This window comes from Myiozetetes cayanensis, unplaced genomic scaffold (genome assembly GCF_022539395.1).
Source record: "Myiozetetes cayanensis isolate MyiCay16 unplaced genomic scaffold, myiCay2020 scf17, whole genome shotgun sequence".
Classification (NCBI taxonomy): domain Eukaryota; kingdom Metazoa; phylum Chordata; class Aves; order Passeriformes; family Tyrannidae; genus Myiozetetes; species Myiozetetes cayanensis.
This window is the reverse complement of record NW_026087378.1, coordinates 9596386-9616305: the sequence shown is the minus strand read 5'-3', so window position 1 is coordinate 9616305 and position 19920 is coordinate 9596386. Positions and strand designations below refer to the sequence as shown.

Genomic DNA, 19920 nt, shown 5'->3' with positions numbered 1-19920 from the left:
GGGAAGCTCCACGTGAACACGAGGAAGAACTTCTTTACCATGCAGTGACCGGGGACTCTGTCGAAGCCGGCTCGGCGACTCCGGGGCTCCCCCGGTGCGTTCGCACCGGGGGAGCCCCGAGTCCCCGAGCCGGCAGCTGCCCCCTCCAGCCTTCCCAGCGCCTCCTCTCCCAGCCGTGCGGCGGGGCCGGGATATCAGCGGAGGGTCCAGCGCTCTTTAAACATCCCCCCCTCTCCGCCCCTTTCTCCCGCAGCTCGGCCGGGGCGTTGCATCAGGCCCGTGCGCGCCGCCGGCCGCCCCGCGGGGGCGCGCCCCGCTCCGCGCCGCCCCTCCCCTCGCCGGCGGCGCGCACGGGCGGGCGGTGCGCGCCCCCGCGGCAGTCGCGTGGTCCCCGCGCGGCTCCATATTGCGGCGGCAGCGGGGCTCGGGGAGAGGAGGAGGAGAAGAAAAAAAGGGGGGGGCGGGGGGGGCTTTGCCGGCGGGGCGCGCAGATGGCGACGCAGGTGGAGGCGCTGCTGCCCGGCACGGCCCCGCTGCTGCCCGCCGAGGAGCGCGCCCTGGTGCTGAAGCCGCCGCAGGACGGTGGCGGTGGCGGCGGCCGGGAGAAGGGCGAGCCGCCCATGGGCCCCGACGGCGGGCCGGCGGCGCCGCGGCCGCCCAGCGCCAAGCAGCAGAAGGAGGAGAGCAACAACCAGGAGAAGGAGAGCCTGCTGAGGGCCGGCGAGGCGGAGGACGGCGGCGGCGAGGCGGGCGGCGCGGGGCGCCGGGAGTTCATCGAGGCCCCGCCGCCCAAGGTGAACCCCTGGACGAAGAACGCGCCGGCCGTGAACGGGCAGTCGCCTCCCGGTGGGTGCCGCGGGGGGGGGTTCGGCGGGGAGCGGAGCGGGCGGTGTGTGTGTGTGTGTGTGTGTGTGTGTGTGTGTGGTGGGGTGGGCCGGGAGCGCCGCCGACCGCGCCCCGGGCGGCCGCGCCATGCGGCACACGCGGCGTGGGGCCGCGCCCGCGGCCTGCGGGGCCGCGCCGGGCCGGGGGCCGCGCCGGGCCCGGGCGGGGGAGCGGCGGCGGCACCGGCCGCGGCCACGAGGCGGGGAGGGCAGCGCGGCCCGGCCATGCGGCGAGCGGGGGGTGCCGCGGGCCCGGTGGAGGCGGGCGGGCCCGGCGGCGGACACGCGGCCCCCCCCACTCCCTCCTCTTCCTCCTCCTCCTCCCCGCTCCCGGCATTCCGCCGCAGCAGCGCCGGCAACGTGGTGGGTTCCCCGGCGTGTGCGGGTCCCCCGGGAGCGCGGCCCCGCCGCCCCCGCGGGGCCCCGTGCCCGGGCCGCGGCCTGCGGTGCCCACGTGTGCGCGGCCGCGGCTCCCCCGCGCAGGCCGCGCCGCCTTTCTCTGCCGACTCATGGCGGCGGCGGCGCCCAGCGCGGCTCTGCCCCCGCGGGGGCACGGCTGGGGGACGGGGGTGTCCCCAGAAAGGCTGCGCTGTCCAGAGCGTGTTTGTAGCCCGCTGCTGTCGTCAGCAAAAGGGTGAAGCTGCGGAGCACCATTTCCCCGCGTGTCGGGATGGGTGCTGCGCTCCCCCCCCCCTCCCCCCAGTACCTACTTCCAGTGAATCGCGACTAGGAGGAGAACAGAAGTTTTCACTAAGCATCTTGTTTGTGAAATATTTTTCCCCTACCTGCCTCTGTTAACTCTAAAACACGCTGCCAGATGTGACATCAGATTCGGAATTACTGTACGTACCGGTGTTTTGTAAGAACTGTTAGCGCCTAGAATGATGATTCATCAAGAGTTATTGATCTTTGGGAGATGGACAGCTCTGCAATTTCCACCTGGAAAGCTGTCATCTGAAGGGGAAGTGTAGAGGACAAGTTAATCGTGCTAGGTAGAAGTCTGTGTTCGGATTGTTTGGTGGTTTGTCATTGTACTCACTGACATAAGCAAAGCTTAAGAAAATCCAGGACAGCGTCGCTGTCTGCATTTGCCTTGTGCCAAACCTGGTCACATCGCTCCTTTGTGTGAAGGTTGCGTTCCATTGTTATGCCTTCTGAGGGTAACAATTCGTAGAAATAAACCAAAAAATGCAAAATTGCAAGACTGAACATTCCTGTTTGAGGCTCTGGTCTAGGGGATGTCCAGATTCATTACCAGGCCCATCAGTCACAAAGGTGTGTGAGAGATGAGACAGCTGCCCCCAAAGCAGGGGGTCCTTACAAGTTCTGAGATGATTTTTTTGGAGGGAGAGAGTGAGAGTGTGTCTGTAGCGTGTCCACCCAATTTTAGGGTAAGGGAGTAATGCTGCAACATCAGAATTATCCTTGGGCCCAGTACAGTTGTCCCTGTACTCCTGAAGGTGTTTAAATAATGGAACTGGTTGGTGGTGTGTTCTGGGACACTTGGCAGCAGCAGCTGGTTCCAGCAGTGCCCCCAGTGCTGCTACCTGGCTCTCTTCTCTTGGGTCATTGTTTCTTTTGCTGCCTGTTCGTTAGCAGAAGAGAAAACGTGTAAAATAAACACGGCTGGTGAGCTCCCACGAGAGGCAGGCTGGCAGCTGACCTTGCCTGGCAGCCCTGCGCCCAAGTACCTTCTCGCAGAGTTTGCCAACTCCTGTCGTGTCTTCGCTGCTTTGGGCAGAGGATTTCTTTTGGCGAATGCTTACCAAAAAAGATCTGGTAAATTTGTGTGAAAGAACCTGATGGTGAGGTGAGTTGTGTTGTAGTGACCTCCAGGAGGATCACCCAAGGAAAGCGACTCTTTTTTTACCCTTACAGTGGATTGAGAGCTGCTGAACTGTGGGAAGGCGCTGCTGGATGTCTTTAGTTTCTCAGCAGAGCTTAGGAAGCCTTGGCTCATGATCCAGCAGTGTTCCCAGACCAATGCTTCTGTGCTGGAGATACTAAATGTTTTTAGCCCTGATCATCCAAGAGGTAATGAGGAGACCAAGAAGTGTAGAGCTGATGACTGCTCTGTAATGATAAAGGGATCAATCTATGACTTGTTTTACAGGCTTTGAAAGCCCTAATTTTTTTTATAATCATTGTATTAATTATAGACCCGTAGAGCAGATTTAATAGACAAGACCTACTCATTCCTTAGGTATTCACCCATTCTGTAATGGTCCGTGTTGGAATTGGTGCTTATAAAAGTAAAGGCATTGAGCTCTGGCCCAGGGGAAACAGAGCCACTTCAAAGATCTTGATGAATTTCTGCTGTCTCTCTTGGAGTATGGTTAAGGAAAAGCTTAACAAATCCACCTCGCGTTGTTTTGAACTGTTTGACTTGCGACAGCTGTGCAAGTTCAGGGCATTGAGGGGTTGATTCAGGGACTGGGGAACAGGGTCCTTTTTGGCAGATCAGGATTTACCTTCAGAAGCTCATGTCTTGCCTACCCGCTGCAGTGTTTTTTGAGCTCGAGGTTGGCAGTGAAGTCAGTGATATAATAGGGTGTTTGAGTAAATGTTTCTGCTTTGTCAGGAAGGAGGACTCTTGAAGCAAAGCCTCTCCTTGCTTCTTAACCTCCCAGAAGCATGACGGTGTAGCAGTAAGTGGAGCAACCATTAGGTCGAGTTAGACAGCAGCGATACTGCTGATGCTGTAAGTGGAGGCTGAGGCTCAGCTGGAGTGGCACACCAGAAAAATTTTCCCGGTGTCCTGACAAGATGTGTGTTACGTTTGTTTTTGTGTGTTTCAGAGTGGGGGTGCAAAGATCAGAGGGAGAATCCTTTGATCCCTGAGATACACACAGTCCTGTCCTATGTGACAGGGCTTGACACTGCCGACTGCTCGTGAGGGACGCTGCAGAGCTGTAATGATACCTCATTTTTACTCTCTAATGATCTAGTAACAAGGTCTGTGTGACTGTCCCCTCGTTGTTACACGTTCTCTTCTTATCATGTAAATAAATGCAGCCAGCAGCCTGGCTGGCGAAGGCATGATGGTAGTGTGTGTGTCTGCAGTAGCAAAGGAAACATTTTCTGGCAAAACCAGCTTTGCACTACTGGCTATAAACCAAATTCAAAGTAATTTCTCCAGTTCTTCTATAGAGGAGAAGTGTGGCTTGCAGTTAAGACAGCTCGACCTTCTGGAACATGTTGTACTCCTCCGCTGTGCCCTGCACCAGGGCTGGTGCTGATGCAAGCACTGGTACGGACAGGTGTTAACAGCACCCCGTTTTGAAAACCTGCTGGATTTATTTCAAGAAATGTTGCATCAAGGCACTTGGCACTTCTTTATTTTTAAAGCCATTTACATCTTGGAAGTAAGAACACTCAGGTTTTAATGACCAGCACTGCAGTCCCTGAGCTTTGCCTGCACTAAGTTTTATGCCGTTTTTCATTCTCCTTGGAAGCACTCGACCAGTGTATTTCCTAGTGGAGATGCAGGAGGTGCTTTGATTTCTTGAGTAGAGTTTCTTGCTTGCTGTTTGGCAGAGGCACTGGGCGGATAAGCAGTACTTTCCAGAAGGCACACCTTGGTTGCTACCAGCAAGCATCAGAGGTTGTCTGACTATTGTTCAGAGAGAGCGCGTGTTGCTTTATGCCAGAGCAGAGGTTGGGTTGGCTACCGGTCCTGAGGAGAAGGCAGGGGAAGATTCATTAGCTTCTCACCCCTTGCTGACTAACTCCCCATAGGGCTTTCCTTGAAACCAGCCTCCAGTGCTGGAGATAAGATGTATGGGAAGCTCGTTTTACCTTTGGCGTGTCTTTGCGTTCAGAGTAGACGCACACATCTGCTTGCTCGGGCATCCAGCTCAGTAGTGCTCCACACACCTATTTCCAAGTGTTGGGCAATTCTTGCTCTGTCGTGGCACGTAATTGTGGAGCTCTCCTGGCTGTTTGTTGCAACAGAGCTGCTATCGCAGCAGGAGGCCTCCCCCCCGCCCGTTGCCCCAAGTTTCCTCTCCAAAATACTGTTTTGTTCTGAACCCACAACTCAACATTTGAGTAACTCTTCCCGCCTTGTTGGGGAGGATGAGGGTAACTGGAACTTGTTTCTCCAAAAAAACGTGAAGCTTAGTCTTTTCCCTCCCCTGCATACCTTTGCCCTTCAGCTTTGTGCTGGACCTTTGCCCTGTTCTGCACTATTTGTTCGGGAAGGGAAGGCTGGGGAATGCGGCGCAGCTCCTGAGAGCTGACTCACTGGCCCTGGTTGCTGGGCTTCAAGCGCCTGCTTCTGCTGTGACCTCCGGATCCAGACTGCCAAGGCATCGCTGAAGGATTCTCTCCAACCACCTTCTTACCCTCACAGCTCTTCTTTTAAGCTTTTTATTGCCTGTGGTGTCATGGAGGTTTCCACCAGGATTGCATCAGGGATCACCAGACTGGGCAGCGGAAGGACTTGGTTCAGATGTGAAGACAGAGCTGGTCCAGAAAGCAGGGCTGGGAATGGGGGCACTGGGGCTGAAATGCTCTGCTCTCCCTTCCAAATTATGACACCCGATCCTTTCGCTGTGCTTGAATAGTGTGAAATTATCCACAGGGGAATGCCAAATGCCGACTTGGATGGAGTTAGCTTGCTCTTTGCATACTTGAGACTACTTTGTAGTGAATCCCTGACACCACCTCAGTGGTTGTGCTTGTTTTGCAAAATAAGGAATGAGCATTTTAGTAGAAAGCCATGCTGTTCAGACCAGGTTGAATGTTTTAACCCTTACAGTTATTACAGCTGCTCTTACCCTAAGTCCAGTTGGGACTGGTGAGCTTTGTTCATTCCCAACCGCGATACACATTTACATTATGGCCTTTAACACGTTATTTAGCCTCTGGTCATCTTGGCATTGAAACCTTTGCTGACTTCCTACCAAGGACTTGAGTCTCCATGCTGCTAGCTCTGTCAAATCCTTGGCTTGCTGTGCACACAGGGAGCTTGGGGAAAAAAGGTGATGCAACCTTGGTGATACCTCCTGGGCTCTGCCATGGTGGTACTGCTGACTAGGCGGAGCTTTGCATGGGCAAGAAGTTGTCTCCTGGGGTTGGGTAAAGCTCTGGGTACCCTGTGGATCTGTGATCTCTGGCATGGACAGCGCTACGTTTTTTCCTTTCTTCACTTCAGTTACAAAGGCATTCTGCAGGTCCAGGTCCTTGTCAGTGAGTTCTGAGTGGAGTTGGGAGACTTTATCTCCTTGCATTGAAGTAACTGGCTAATCTGAATATCTTGCAGCAAATAATGCAGCTGCACAACTTGAGCAGGTCAGAGGAGAGGGAAGAGAAAGGCTTCAAAGAAGTTAATGCAGTGCTGAGAGAACTTACAGCTACTTGTGTATCTAGGATATGCTGATGGGTGACCAGAACAAATGGGAACTGAGTTTGGCCTTGAATAAATCGATTTCCAGACTTCTTTGTGGGGAGAGTCCTGGGTCAGGGTCGGTCCTGGATTGCTTGGCTGAAAGGAGAAGTGAGTGTGCACATGAAGGTCCCACAGCTGTGGAGTAAAAACTGGCACGAGGCATTTGGTGGAAATAGGTTTGCTGATAGCAATTCTAATGCTGTGCAAGATAAACTTTTGTTTCTGGGAAAGGTTGTGGAAATGGTGGTCAAGTGTCAACATGTTTCTAAAGGGAGGCTCATCCTGTAATTGGAGGTTTCCAGAAGATCCTCTTAACTGAACTTTTCTTCTCTCAGAGCGTGCATTTGTGCTGCAGTTTGGGGGCTTCCTTGGAAGGCCTGAGTGGTTTGTCTTTCCCAAGCAAATTGGTGTGTGATGTGTTGTGGCTTTGCTGGTCTCAATATTGCACCAGGCTGACCAAGCTGCTGGAGCCATCCTTAGCAAGTCATCTATCCCAGCTTTGGTGTGACACTCATGGTGGATTTTGCCAGGATCAAGAGCTGCTCCTGCAGCATTAAAGCTACGTGTGCTGGAGGATGTTCTGCTGAGACATGCAAGGAGAAGGGAGGAAGGGCTCTGAACCTGCTTTATCAGTGGTTTACCTTCACTGTCCTTCTAGAGCAAAGCTGACTTAGGAAGCAGCAGCTTCCCTTGACACTTCCATGTGTTTCAGTGTTGTATGGCAAAATGCAGCAGGCTTCAGTACTCTGCATGGTTGTGATTTTATTTTTATTTTTATTTTGTGGGTTTGAGTCACTGTGTTCCTTTGTGTGGTCACAAGTTGGAAGGTTTGGTAGAGTTCTCTGCTGCAGATGGCTTGGGACTGTTGGGGGTGATCATGGTGGCCCTGGCTGGGCTGGGTGCTCTGGCACCACAGGCCAGAGGGAAGCCTCTATTTGCTTTAGAAATGGTCAACAAAGGTGGTTGTTGGTGTGACTGAGGTCTTGGTGCTGCTCAGTCTGGCTCTGGTGGCACTCAGAGGTAACACAAATGCCCTTTGTTCGCTTGATCTAGAAAATGGCACTCTGGTTCCCTCCAGAGTGGGTGTGACACTCACGATGTGCTGGCGGGCACAGCTTGCCCCAGCCTGTGCTCCTGGGGAGGCACGTTCACTTCCTGCAGGACACCCCTTGAAGTGGCTGGAAACAGATCTGCAACCTTCTGCTTTAGCAGCAGAACTGACCTGCGACCTGGCCACATGTCCACAGGCACTGCTCTCCACTCCCAACTTGCTCCCCAAAGCAGCCCCAGCCTCTAATGGGGCCAAGGAGAGGCATCCCTGCCCCACCAGGAAGGTGTTGAAGGAGAAGCACCTCCGGTGCTCCGGTGTCACTCCTTTGATCTCTGGCAGGCTCTGCAGAGATCCCTTGGTGACCACGAGAGCGACAGCCAGAGAGGCAACAGGGAGAAGTGGGGGCTTGGATGGGGCTTGTGAACCTCACGTGTCCTTGACACACGAGCCAGAGTTAAATTGTGATTGGAAAGCTGGACGGGGGGCGGAAATGTGAAGCGTGTCCTTCCTGCCGGCCGCCCGACGGTGCAGCCGGAGGGGCTGTGCGAGCCTGGGGGACCGGCAGGTGGGAGATGGGTCCTGCTCTGCTCTTCCCGGCCCAGGTATGGGGGTGCAGTCCCCGGGGGGCGGTGGGAGGAGGAAGCAGAGTCTGTGCTGAGCACGTTTTTCCAGCCGAGCGGCGGCGTGTGCCGCGCTCCTGCAGAGTGACTCTGCAGTCTGCAGGGCACGGCTGCGCCGGAGGGACCCGCGCGGGGGGCTCTTATCGCTTCTGCTTTCCCGGTAGTCATTTGACTTCTTTGACTCGCCTGCCGGGTGGATGCATGGAGAGAACAGGGGGGGGGGAGGTTTCAGGGCTAGGTAAGGTAGCTTTTAAGAAGTTCTGAAACACTTGAGAAAAGAGGTGAGTTTTTTCCTGACTAAATATGTGGGGAAACAAGTATGAAATTGGAAAAACCACAACAATGAGGAAAGGGTAGAGTTTTGTTGATGGGGGAAAGCAAGAGAAAAGGCGTGTGGGGAGATGAGTGTTTTACTTGCCTGGCAACTCAGAGATGGGTATGTTGCTAAATACTGAGCACTGTCTTTAAGCAGATTATTTGTGATATATATTCGGCCTTCACACTAAGTCACATTGCCCTTTTTTTTTTTTTTTTCTTTATGACTGTGATTTTGAAATCTCCTAGTCAGTGATTAATTTACCATATCTTAGTTACCAAGCTATCTGATTTGCACACTTACAGATGACAAAGCTAGTGGTAGAATAAAAGAGTGAGAACTTGGGGTTTATAAGCAACACTTGGTTTGATAAGCCAATATTCACTTCAAGTTACAGGAAATTTAATTTCTTCAGATTCTCCGAGGTCAGATCTTCCTTTATTTTATTAAATGTTGCAAAAGAAACACTGAATTTATTCCTGCAAAACCCTTAGGATTGTCACTGCAATGATTTTTGTACCTCTGCTGTAACCAGAAGGTTTGCACTTCCAAATAGTCACAAAGTCTGTGTCAGCTCTCCTGGCCTCACAGAATGGACCTATGAAAATAAAGACCACAGTAAGAAACAGCAATGCTCTTGGCCTCCTCTAGCACAAAAAGAGATACCTAAAGGAGTGGCTGAAGCACTTCACTGTACCTGTGTACCTCCAGGGCTCCTGCTGGTAGGTCAGCTGCAAGGCTGTGCAAGTGGGCAAGTAAAGGGAAAAATAAAATGAAGAATTAAGTGTAAAGAGCGACAGCAGTATGCAGGATGCTGACAGAGTAGCAACAGATACTAAAATGTGGAGCAATGTATCCGAAAAATGTTGTTGGGAGGTTTTACTCTGACTGAAACAGAGACGATGGGATATTTGTGCACAAGGTTCCACCCAGCAAAAAAAAAAAAGCGAATCACGGAGGTGTCTCCACCACGTGCTCAGATGACAAAGCAAGAGAGTTCACTGTCTGCAATCATATTGAATTTCATTTCCCAACTCCCAGCTCAACCTTGAGAACTCGGGGGAATACCGACTATGATCTAATGCATCTTTCGAGTGCTCAGAAATCCTCGGCCACCGTGGAGGGTCTTGCACTGAGCTGAACAAAAGGGGACTTTTCTTTTGGCTTCCCAGTCTTGGGTGAACTCACCTTCCTGTTTGTTTGGTTTTTTAATTGGAGAATAATAGATGTGACATTTGCACACTGTGCAGGGAGGAATTTTCTGTAAATGACCCATGGTTTTAAATTTTTAAAATTAAACATGTAAGGACAACTGTGAAGATGATTTGGAGAAGACGTGGCAGATTACAGCGAGATAACCCTCTTGTTGGTGTTGAAACCTGAGTTGATCTAAGTGCCAGCAGAGAAGTGGAACCAAGCACGGTTGGAGTTCGTAGGGTGATTGGAAAGGCTTTGTGTTTGATTAAAACCGAGCAGATAGCCTGGACCAGAGGGAGGGAACATCTCAGACTGTGAGTCTGATGATTTGTAATTCAGTTAAGAGATTTAATTATGTTGTCTTCACTGTACTGTCTTGTGTATCCTACATCCCCCCTGCTTGGCCCTCTGCCTGCAGCCCTAAGGTAGAGAGAGCCTTGCACTTTTCCTGAGTTTTTCAGAGGGGGATTTATGACATCCTTTTCTGATATTATGAGGCTTACTCATGATAACTGATGGTTTTGAGGAGCTGGGGTAGGATCCTCTTTCATGGAGAAGCTGGATTTCTGGCTACTGTAATGGATTCTCCTGTGTAGAGAGAAGGATCTGTCCTGCCTGCTGCTTGTTGCACTGCCCTTGGGCAAAGCTTGGCTGTGGAGGCTGAACCTGCCCTTGATGTGCACGCAGAAAGTGTGTTGCAGCGCACAGTGTGACAACCCTTCCAGAGGGAAACACCCTCCTATCTCACTTTCCACAGTATGGGATCCAGTTGGCTTCTGGGCTCCACCAAAATGGTTCCTATGTTTCAACAAGAGTCTTTAAGACGTGTTAATTTTGCTTGATCGTGCCTGAAATTTTGCTGCCTGTTCAATGTCCGGTGTCTTAAAGAACAATTTGGGTAGGATGACTGTGATCGTTTGTCCCAGGCTCATGTAGGGTTGGTCTCCTGGAAGGCTGGAAGCCTCCAGCAGTGTCACTTCAGGCTTACTGGTGATTAAAGGATGTGAGGCAGAGAGCTGGGTCACCAGCTGCTCCCTGGGAACAGTAATTGAGCACCTTTAAGGTGCCTTGTACTTTCTATGGAGCTCCTTGTTGGGTTCATGATTAGGAATGTTCAGGGACTCTTGCTTGGAGCAACAGCGTTTTTCTGCTTGTCCATTTTGGAGATGAGGGAAGGGGTTAATGGGAGAGAACACCCAGTGTTTGTTCTCTCCAGTGCAAGCACTGATAAGTGGATGAGAGAAACAACAGCCGTGACCTTCCAGTTATTCCTCGTGTGCCTGTGCACATGTGAGTGTTGGATTTACAGGACTGTCTGTTTGGAGAGTTCTCATTTTTCTGGTCAGGCTGACCAGATGCATTCCTCAGAACCCCATTGGCATCTGTGGTGCTCAGAGAAGAGACCGGGACCTTCTTCTGCAGGGGTCTCTGGGAAGTGCTTTAGCTGGACACAGTGCCAGTCCCACTGGTGCCTGTGTTCAGCCAGTGTCACAGCCCTGCTCTGGCAGTGCTGCTCCCCTTTGGTCTGGAGGAGACTGAACGTCAGCATTAAGGTACTAATTTAGTGTTGGTGTGAAGTTAAAGTTACGGAGCTGTCTCAGACAGGTAATGCTCTGACTTAGGAATAGGTAACTTTTTTTCTGGAGGTGTTCCTTTTACAGCTCAGTGATGCTGGAGGTTTTCATTCCTTTTCAAGTACATGAAAATAGTAGAGACCCCACAGCTGAGCTTCACCAAACACACAGCTGTTTATACACTGAAAACCTATTTCAAGCATTTGTTTCCATGTGGTTTGTGGGAAATTAATGTTCAGAGCTCACCTTGACTGTAGCTCTTGAGCTGGTGCAGGCGACAGCGGTGTCTGAGAAGGAACCAAACCTCTCCTCTGAATGGAGAGCACAAAACCACTTGCTGGGGTCTAGTGGGCTGGATGCCCTCGTGGAGAAATTGATGTGAGTGCTGATAAACTCTTTGATAGATTTTCCTTTCTCTTGCACAGACCATAGGTAGTGTCTTAGGACTTAACCAGCATCAGGTTAGGATTGATCCATCTGTCTCAAGCTTCAGCTTCTCTTTGAGAGGGGGTAAGGATACTTCCTACAGTAGGTTAGGAGGCATGGGAGGTGTTTGCTCGGACCTGGTAGCTCGATAGGGTTGGGAAGATCTGGGTGGCTGAGAGCTGGACCCTCCCCGAGCCTGCTGAGCAGGTAACAAAGGAAGGGAACAGGAAGCAAATGAGGTCTCAGGAGGGATTTAATTGGCCATGCTAATCTTTGGGTTTGGGGTTTCTTGCTTTGCTACTTTTTCCTAATAAACCTCGCCCCCTTCTCTGCTGAGCGTTTCTTTGAAGAGACCTGTAACTGTCTCGGGAACCTGTGCAGGCAGTGGCTCCTCTGAGGGGGAGCCAGATGATAGAGGTTTGAGCTGAAATGTTTTGTGGGGCAGAGAAGAGATTCAAGCACCACTGGCCTCTTTGCAGCATATGCTGGACTATGTAATTTGGACTTTTTCCCTCTCTGGATCGTCCCTGCTGGGCAGCAGGTCAGGTTAGGAGAGGTACCAATCGATCCTGCCGTCCACCAGCACTTCCCTTCCCAGTCCCTGTCCTGGGCAGCCAGCACAGCCCTGCAGCTTTCAAGCCACTGTGATCGAGTTCTGGTCACGTCTCTGCTGCCGAGTCCCCGCGTGACCTTGGAGAGGTCATTTTTTTTGCTGATGTCCGAGTCTTTTGTCTGCAAAACGTGGAGGATGATTTGGTTACAACTTCACAGGTCGAAAGCCAGAACAAATCAGCTGGTGTCTTCCTGTAGCAGTGGGAGTGTGGATGAGCCCCGTGTCCCGCTGGGAGCGGCTGAGGAGCTGGCCGTCACCTCCTCTGGTACCTGTGCATGCAGAGGCGCGGCCTTCGCTCAGCACACCGGTACCAGTCAGTGTGCTTTGGTGACTGGCAGGTGACATAAAGCACTCTGAGGTCTGTTTCCCCCCCAGCTTGGAGAGCAGGAGGGTAATTGGAGCTGGTTCCTGCTGGTGCTCCGCCTGCGGCCGCGCGGCCCCTCGGCAGTTATGGCTGCAGGTTGCTGTAATAACGAGTCAGCGTTTCTCTTGCGTCAGGGATAATGAGCTGCTCTTCAGCCGCTGCCTCCTGGGCCCTGCCAGGAGGAAGCAGTGTCCATGGTGGAAAAGGGGGGCTGGGGACAGGCAGTAGGTGGTGGATGGGCTTCCTGTGAGGGTATTTGGGCTCAGCACTGTGAGCGTGATTGGTGGCGGAGCCCCCTTGGCAGTGAGCTTCCACAGGGAGTGGGGGGAGCAGTGGAGGGGAAATGGGGGCTCACAAATGGGGTAACCTTCCTGGACCTGTCCCAGATACCTGAATAGCAGCAGGAGCCAGATAGCCCCTGGGGAGGGGGTATGTGTGTGGATGCATCAGCTTTTCTCTTTAAATGCCCCATTTTAGCATACGGGCTCCTCTTGTGTGTAAAAATACCACCAGGCAAAAATTGAGATTCTGTATCCACCCCCCAGCACCACCTAAAATCAGGACAACTGCCCTCAATTTAGTTATGTCTCCTGGGCTTTTTGTGCAGCAGCTCTGGGTAGTGGTGCTCAGAGCAAGCACCCCTGTACCACATCTGCACCCTCACTTGGTGGTCCTGAAAGGGATGCTCTGTGCCTGTCTTGATGCTCTGCCGTGGATACCCTTGACCTTCTCCTGCTCACTCCTTCCTCCACCTCCCTTTCCTGAAAACGGGAAGAGTCGTGGAATGTGGTTGCTTTCTGTTGAGATGTAGGCTCTGTGGATACTGTGCAGAGCTGAGGAAGGATGGTCAAGGGCTTGGCAAATAGCTGGCTCAGCAGTGACTGGCACTATGGTGAAGAGATCACTGGTTCCTGTGGTGGTTATAATCCCTTTGTTTAGTCACTAAGTCTCTCTGATTTTGGGCACATGCTGAGAAACCAAAGTTTCTGCATGCAAGAAGGGAAAGGAAATGTGAGACCATAGGGGCCAAACTTTTTAGGCCTCCTCATTTGCATACGATACTGTTACTGCTTGCTCCTTCCCACTGGGCTGACTGGAGGCTATTTTTTGTTGGCCCAGCGGGGCAGGCAGGGCATGGCTGGTAGGTGTGATGCAGGCAGGGGCAGAGCTGCCTGGCTCCCACATGGGGACTGCCCCTCCTGGGCAGGTGGCTGATGGGATGGTGGAGAACTGTTGTGGAGCATTGTCCTGCAGCATCTGGCCTGTGTTGGGATACCTGGCATCAGGGTGCTTTGGGTGGTGGCAGGTGGGAAAGCGGGGGGTGTGGTGACAGGAATCAGTGTAGCTGTTTTGCTGGCTTCACCTTTCTGTGTTGGCACTTCGTTGAACAAAATACCAGCCTGATCTCTGTACCTGGGTCTTCTGTGTTTGATTTTTAACCTTGGGAGAGCTGGGAAGGGAGCTGACCTGGACAGGCAGCCTCAGCCCTGCAGTGTACTAGATGGGCTCCTTGGAGAGCAGCCTGAGGGGTTTATCTTCACCCTGCTGGCCACATGTGTTTTTGCCTCCTTCCCTACCATGGCTTTCTTGGGAAAAGAAAGCACTGCCTGATTTAGCACCTGAGGTGCTGCCCTTAATTGGCAGGCTAATTTTTAATCTAGTCACTTGTGCTTGCAGGGGAAAAAGGTGTCCCAAAGGGTCGTTGTGCCTGACAGTCCCTGACCAGCCCTGCCTCAGATATGTGCTCCCAGCAACCCTGTTTTTAGAAGAGCAGGTCCTGCAGACTGATTTCTCTGTGCTTCTTCTCAGCAGTGGGTAAAACTTCCTGCAAGCCCAGAGTTCTGGATCTCTGCTCTGGAGAGCTTGGAGTCAAATCCCTGTTAATTGTAGGTGTGATGAGTTGGAGAAGAGTTCTGACCACTGGATACAAGTGTCATTCTCGACAGGAGTTGCGCTGGCAAACCTCTTGAGGTGAATGTGAGGTGTATCTGCCCTCAACCATGATGTGTGGTCCTTGAATTCTACCAGCCTCATCCGCTGAGGAGTTTCACTGCTTTTCTAGTAAATGTGGTGGCAAATCTGCTATTGAGTTGTGGCAGAGCTCAGGAGGAACCAGGTGAGCCTTTCTGCACATCCAGAGCCAGATGGGGCAGTGGGGGATACAGCAGTGAGATGAGAGGAGACCTTGACGAAACGCAAGCTGGGAGTTGTGGTTGGTGGTGTGACTGACAGGGAATGTTGCTGAGGGGTCACCTGCAGCTGCTACCTGATTTGGTGGCAGTTGTGGTTTCTAGAAGTGGGTTCTAGCCTGGACCTCTTGTGAGTAGCTGGTTCTGCTGCTGTGTGTGTTTGGGGGTTTGGTTGGACAGCATAGCAGGAGTGCAGACTGGAGAACTGCACCCATCGGGGTATAGCAGGGACAGTGATTGCCAAGGCCTGTAGCTCTTGGCTGGCACAAAGGAATTTCTTTTATCAACCATTATATTGTTATTATTTTATTTTGCATTTTGATAACAACTGGTACAGGTGGGATACCAGTGGATGCATTTGGGTCATGGGTTGGTGGAGGACTGCAGTAGAACATGCAGTTTGCAAAGGATCCAGACTGGTGCTTGGAGGCTTTTCTGGATGTGTTGGATTGCCCCTGATATCATGCCTTCAAATGACCACAGACCAAAACTGTGTAGTGGTGGAGGAAGTCTTGATTTAGGGTTTTTGCTCCACTTACTACTTCTTGCTCATACATGGGATGAAAACATCCCTGCCTGAGGATGCTTTGAACGTGGTGCACTGTCAAAGGTAAAGAAATAGAAGTTCTTTGTGTGTATTTTTGCTGTTTTGGCATTGGCTGAGTCCAGGCCAGAGAGCATTGCCCTGTATGAGGAGTAGTCCTTGTGACTTTCCAGCTGAATGTGTGTTTTGGGTAGCTGATAAGCAGGGGCCAGGGGCCTGCCCCTGTCCCAGGAGACCTTGCCTTGCTGGCAACCTCCCTTCGCCCTCCTCTTCCAAGATCCTTGAAGAAAACAACTTAATGTATTGCTCTCTCAAAAGGACTGTTTTCGTAGCTTCTGGGGGAGCCTTTATCAACCATGTTTCTCCACATATAATGTCACGTGTGTTCCTCAAATGAAAAATCTTCCATCCCAGCTACTTCAGTAAACATCTTCCCAGCAATAAATAGGGTCCTTCAAGAGAAGGACCTGTGCCTGTAATTGGAAAGAGCTTGGGGTATTGGTGAAGTTGAATAATCTGTGTCAGGGTCTGAACTCCCCCAGACCCCACAGCAGGCTGACAGGGACACGTGAGCTGGGAAGGGGAAGGCATTCTTCTGGGGTGGTGGGTGATGTGCCAAGGCACTGGGAGCCCGTTTGGTGATGGCTGGTAATTCTGACTGCCTGTTCTCTGGTGGAGGTGCTGTATTAGAGCCAGGCACAGCTGCTGATGTCCCTTGTGGCTGCGAAAACCAAGGACCATGAGGAAAATGCTCACTTGGCTTTTGCCTTGGCTTCCACCTGTGCTCCCTGTTAGGTGTTCTCTGCAGGTTTCCATCTGATATTGCTGCTCAGCGAGAGCATGGAGGGGCCACCAACTAGCTCATTGTGTGGATCTTTGTACATCTCAGCAACCTATTTTTGTTGCTCAGTGCTGTGTGTTAGAAACCAATACAGAAGGTTATTTATGAGAGCAATGTGTTCAGGTAAACACAGACTCCTTCAAAACCTTTCTTACAACAAGTGGTTGAATTGAGGTGGGTTCCAAGCTGGATTGATGTTTAACTTGAGATACTAAGAAAATACTTCCTCTATTTAGCTAAAGCAAACAAATTGAGAGAGGAGACCTTTTAAAAATGATTCGCACTCCAGCTGCAACCAGTACTGATTTTGTTTCTTTTTTTTCTTTTACAGATATATTTCCAACTGATGGCCAGTCTGGTATGTATTAAGTAAAAATGGAGCTCTTCAAATCCTCTCCCTTGCCTTCCTTGCACTTCTCTTTCTGCAGAGCCAGCATTGACCAGATACAGAAGACTGGTAGAAGAATATTCAGTGGTCATTAATTTAAAATGAAACCAATGAAAACTTCCTGACCCCAGTAGGGTGTGCACTTTGCTGGGAGGGATTGGGGTCCCTCAGAGGGAGGGAGGCTACTCTGGGTAGAGATCCCAAATCAGACAAGGAATGTAGCCAGTATTCATGGTCTCAATTCTTGCCTTTCCCAAACTGCCAAAAGGTCTTCATCCAGGTTAATGTTGTCAGAGTGCCAGGACTGGAGAAAAGGTTTATGTTTTACCAGTGATACCAAGATCAGTCAGGAAGATCTGTAGTGCCAAGTGGAGATATCCCATAGCAAGGCACTGGGAATGGGAGTCAGTGCCTGCCTTGGCTTTGTCCAACCCCAGGCACCTCTGACCTTCATCTTTGCCTTTGCATGGGATTACATTTCACCAGTTCGTGGATAGTGTGAGGATAAATTGCTGCTGATTGTGGAAGCATTGCATGATCAGGATTTGGAAGTGTGGAAGTCAACACCACTGTCTTAAAGCTGAGTTCAGTAAAGGAAACTCACTGGTTTAGAGTGGTGTAGTGTAACATAGGAGACAGTGTAATTTAACTTCTGAATTGAACAGAGGGCTGGGGGTTGTGGATGTGTTTCCAGCTAATGAGGCTGTGGTATATAACTGAATCCACTGGATTAAGGCTTTGATTCCACATTTGTAAGTCTCAGGATTTTCTTGCTTTCATAACACGCGTAAGAGTGACATATTAAGACTGGTTTTGAAGGAGCAAAGGTACATTCCCATGTGTTGAATTCATAAGAGGCTTTTCTCCACCCTGCTTAAGATCTGTCTTTGTTGGGTGTTGGATTTTGTCTGCCTGTGCTGCACAACTCAGAGATGTCCTTTGCTTGGCACAGCTCCATCCCCTTGTTCCCCAGCTGGTTGGGGACCTCCAGGGTGGGGCACAAATGTATGTCTGGAGCAGATGATAGAGCTTCAGAAAGCGCATGTTACATGTCAGTAGTGTTACAGAAAACGTTACCTACAGAGCTTGGGGCTTTTTTACAATTCTGTATTTTTTGAGGAGATAAGTGAAAGCTCAAACAGGATTCCCCTTTATGGTAGCTGCACAGGACACTGCATGGTCCTGTCTCATACCTTCTCCAGTAAAATTAAAGCTGGTGCCATGCCTTTTCTTCCCATGCACTAAGCTTATCTGGAAGCCCTGGTGTCCCAAAACACAGTGAAGTGTGAGCACAGCAGGTGAAGGCAGAGCAGCCCTGGGAGCATACCTGGCACCAGAGCTGTTGTGCACTCCTCAGGCTGCTGGGTTTGACTCCTTCACCTTCCTTTCATTGCTGAGGTTGTTGAATGAGTTAATTTGCTCAAGTCTGTTACTACAAGTCACTGGGACTCCCATACCTATGTCGGTGCTTATTTTTTAAGGTTAATCTTGTAAGGTCAGATGGGTCTGTATGGCCGGTTTCCCCTCTGGGCGAGAAGTCTGTTGTTCTTCCTCCCAACAAAGCAGTTAGCATAGAATGATGGAGGATGCTGAGTTGCAGTAACAGGGTTGGGAATTGCATAGGTGAGGAGCCTGAGCCAAAAATCAGTAGTTTTGTAGGCACAGTAGCTGTAGAGTGCCCCAAAGCATGTTCCTGCTTGTTAGTGATGGATGCCAGAGGCGTCCTGCCCTCAGCCTGGTGTCACGTGTGAGCTCTATGGAGGTGGAAGGGCAGGCAGTGTTTGTGTCCTGGTTACCTAATAGTGTTTGGAAATACAGTAGTTGTTGGAGAGAGGCCTCTGACTTTCCTTCTGTCTGGCACAGCAGTTCCTTGGTCTGTTCCTCTCCCACATCCAGCAACTCGGATTTGGCATCAGGAGAAGCCCCTTCAAACCATGTGATCTGGAGTTCACATGGAAAGCTGCGAGACTGTAGCACCCTTGAGAGATGCGGGGCTGGGCTTGGGGAGGTGGTGGCAGGGCAGAGGGATACTCTTGATATTCCCTGCTTCTGCTGTTGGAGGAGGACTATGGGGGTACATTTGCAGCTGGGCTTCCTGTGGATGTGTTTGCCCTGAAACCAGACCCCTCTCTGAGGTGGCTGATGCTTCACTTCCCAGAACCTGCTACTGTGTGTGATAGTGAAATTTGCTGCCTGTTCTGGAAGGGAATACTTCTGCCACTTCAAGCAGATCTCCTGCTGGCTTTGTGTGCTGTGCCTGTGCCCTCCTGGCCTCGTGTGCTGCAGCCAGCCCTCCTCCTCTCCATGCTGGAGGATCCCAGACATTTTAGTCTCACCTCTTGAGGAGCTGCCTCTGGGCGGTTTAATTGCTTTTCTTTGACCATCTGTAACACTGCTGTGCCCTTGTTGAAATCCAGAGACCAGAGCTGACTGCAGGGTGCAGTTGTGGATGTGCTGGTGTTCAACAGAGCAGCAAGTGATGCTCTGTCTTGGTCTCACTACTCCTGATGACTTTTTTTAATCTGCTGCTGCTCCCTGACCTGTTCATTTTGTGCAATTGTCAGCTGTGGCTGGGATATCTTTCTTGAGTTATAAATGCCCCTTTGAATTAAACGCTGTGAAGTTTTCCATAAAGAGATGAGGGTGATGTTACCACTGCAAAGAAGTGGTTTTTAATGTTTTATAAAGAAAAGGAGGGGAGATAGATCTTTAAATTAGGAAAGTGCTGTGTTGCTCTCTTCTGTAATTGGGTATTCCTGACTTCTTTGGGAAGTCTGACTTACTGGGGAGTTTTACTCTTTTATGTTGTGTATTGACATGGGTGAGGCAGCCTGGATTAGAGAATGGTTTATGCACCAGGATCAGAGTGACTGAGCACCTAAGAAGGAAATTGGCAGCTTTTTTTATATTAAAGTTATTCAGAAAATCTGGAATTTCTCTGCATCTGGCTTAAGGTAGGAGGCAGAAGTGAGGATGTTGTATTTTGTGCTTGGACAGCATGCCCTGAAATCAGCTTGGCTGAGGTGCAGTAATCCTTAAGCAGCAAAAAAAGAAGCCTTTCTGCTTGCTCTCAAAGACGGCAGGGATATTTAAGTGCCTTGTCATGGTTTTAATGCTTTGGATTCGCCAACAGGAGGAAGCCCCCATACCTGTGCTTAGTTTAATCCAGGTGCTTATGGGACTGTAAGATTTTTCTCAGTTCATTTCTGGAGACACCTTGCTGAGTGGGTGACCTAGGTCTGGCCCCCCTAAATTCCTGGGAGCGTTTGCTGCACTTGCTCTCCTACCTCCAAATTGCTCTTGCTTTCCTCCACCCCAGGAGACAGGGCTGGATTTCTGCCCGGTGGTGGCTCTGCCTTCCTTGGCCTCACAAGCTGAGCTGCTGCTCAGTCTCCTCATTATGTGCAGTCAGGGAGGCAGGTCTGCAGCTGTCCTGGTGCAGGCTTTGAGGGCGAGGTTAAGTGGTCACTTAGCAAGTGGTCACTGCACAGGGGACACTCTGGTCCTACGGAGATGCCTCT

General features: G+C 51.1%; 1 protein-coding gene across 3 annotated transcripts in view; it reads left to right on the top strand.

The window, feature by feature from the left end:
• The first annotated feature begins 513 nt into the window (after positions 1 to 513).
• Positions 514 to 19920, top strand: part of LARP1 (La ribonucleoprotein 1, translational regulator) — a 45710-nt gene continuing 26303 nt past the window's right edge. For 2 of the 3 annotated variants that reach the window (XM_050312139.1, XM_050312137.1), the window contains exons 1-2: positions 514 to 846; positions 16343 to 16369. In XM_050312139.1, the coding sequence (XP_050168096.1) occupies positions 621 to 846; positions 16343 to 16369 (253 nt within the window). In that variant the 5' untranslated portion in view covers positions 514 to 620. Of the gene's footprint in view, positions 847 to 7893; positions 7930 to 16342; positions 16370 to 19920 lie in introns of those variants that run through there. The other variant, XM_050312140.1, reaches the window with a different exon arrangement.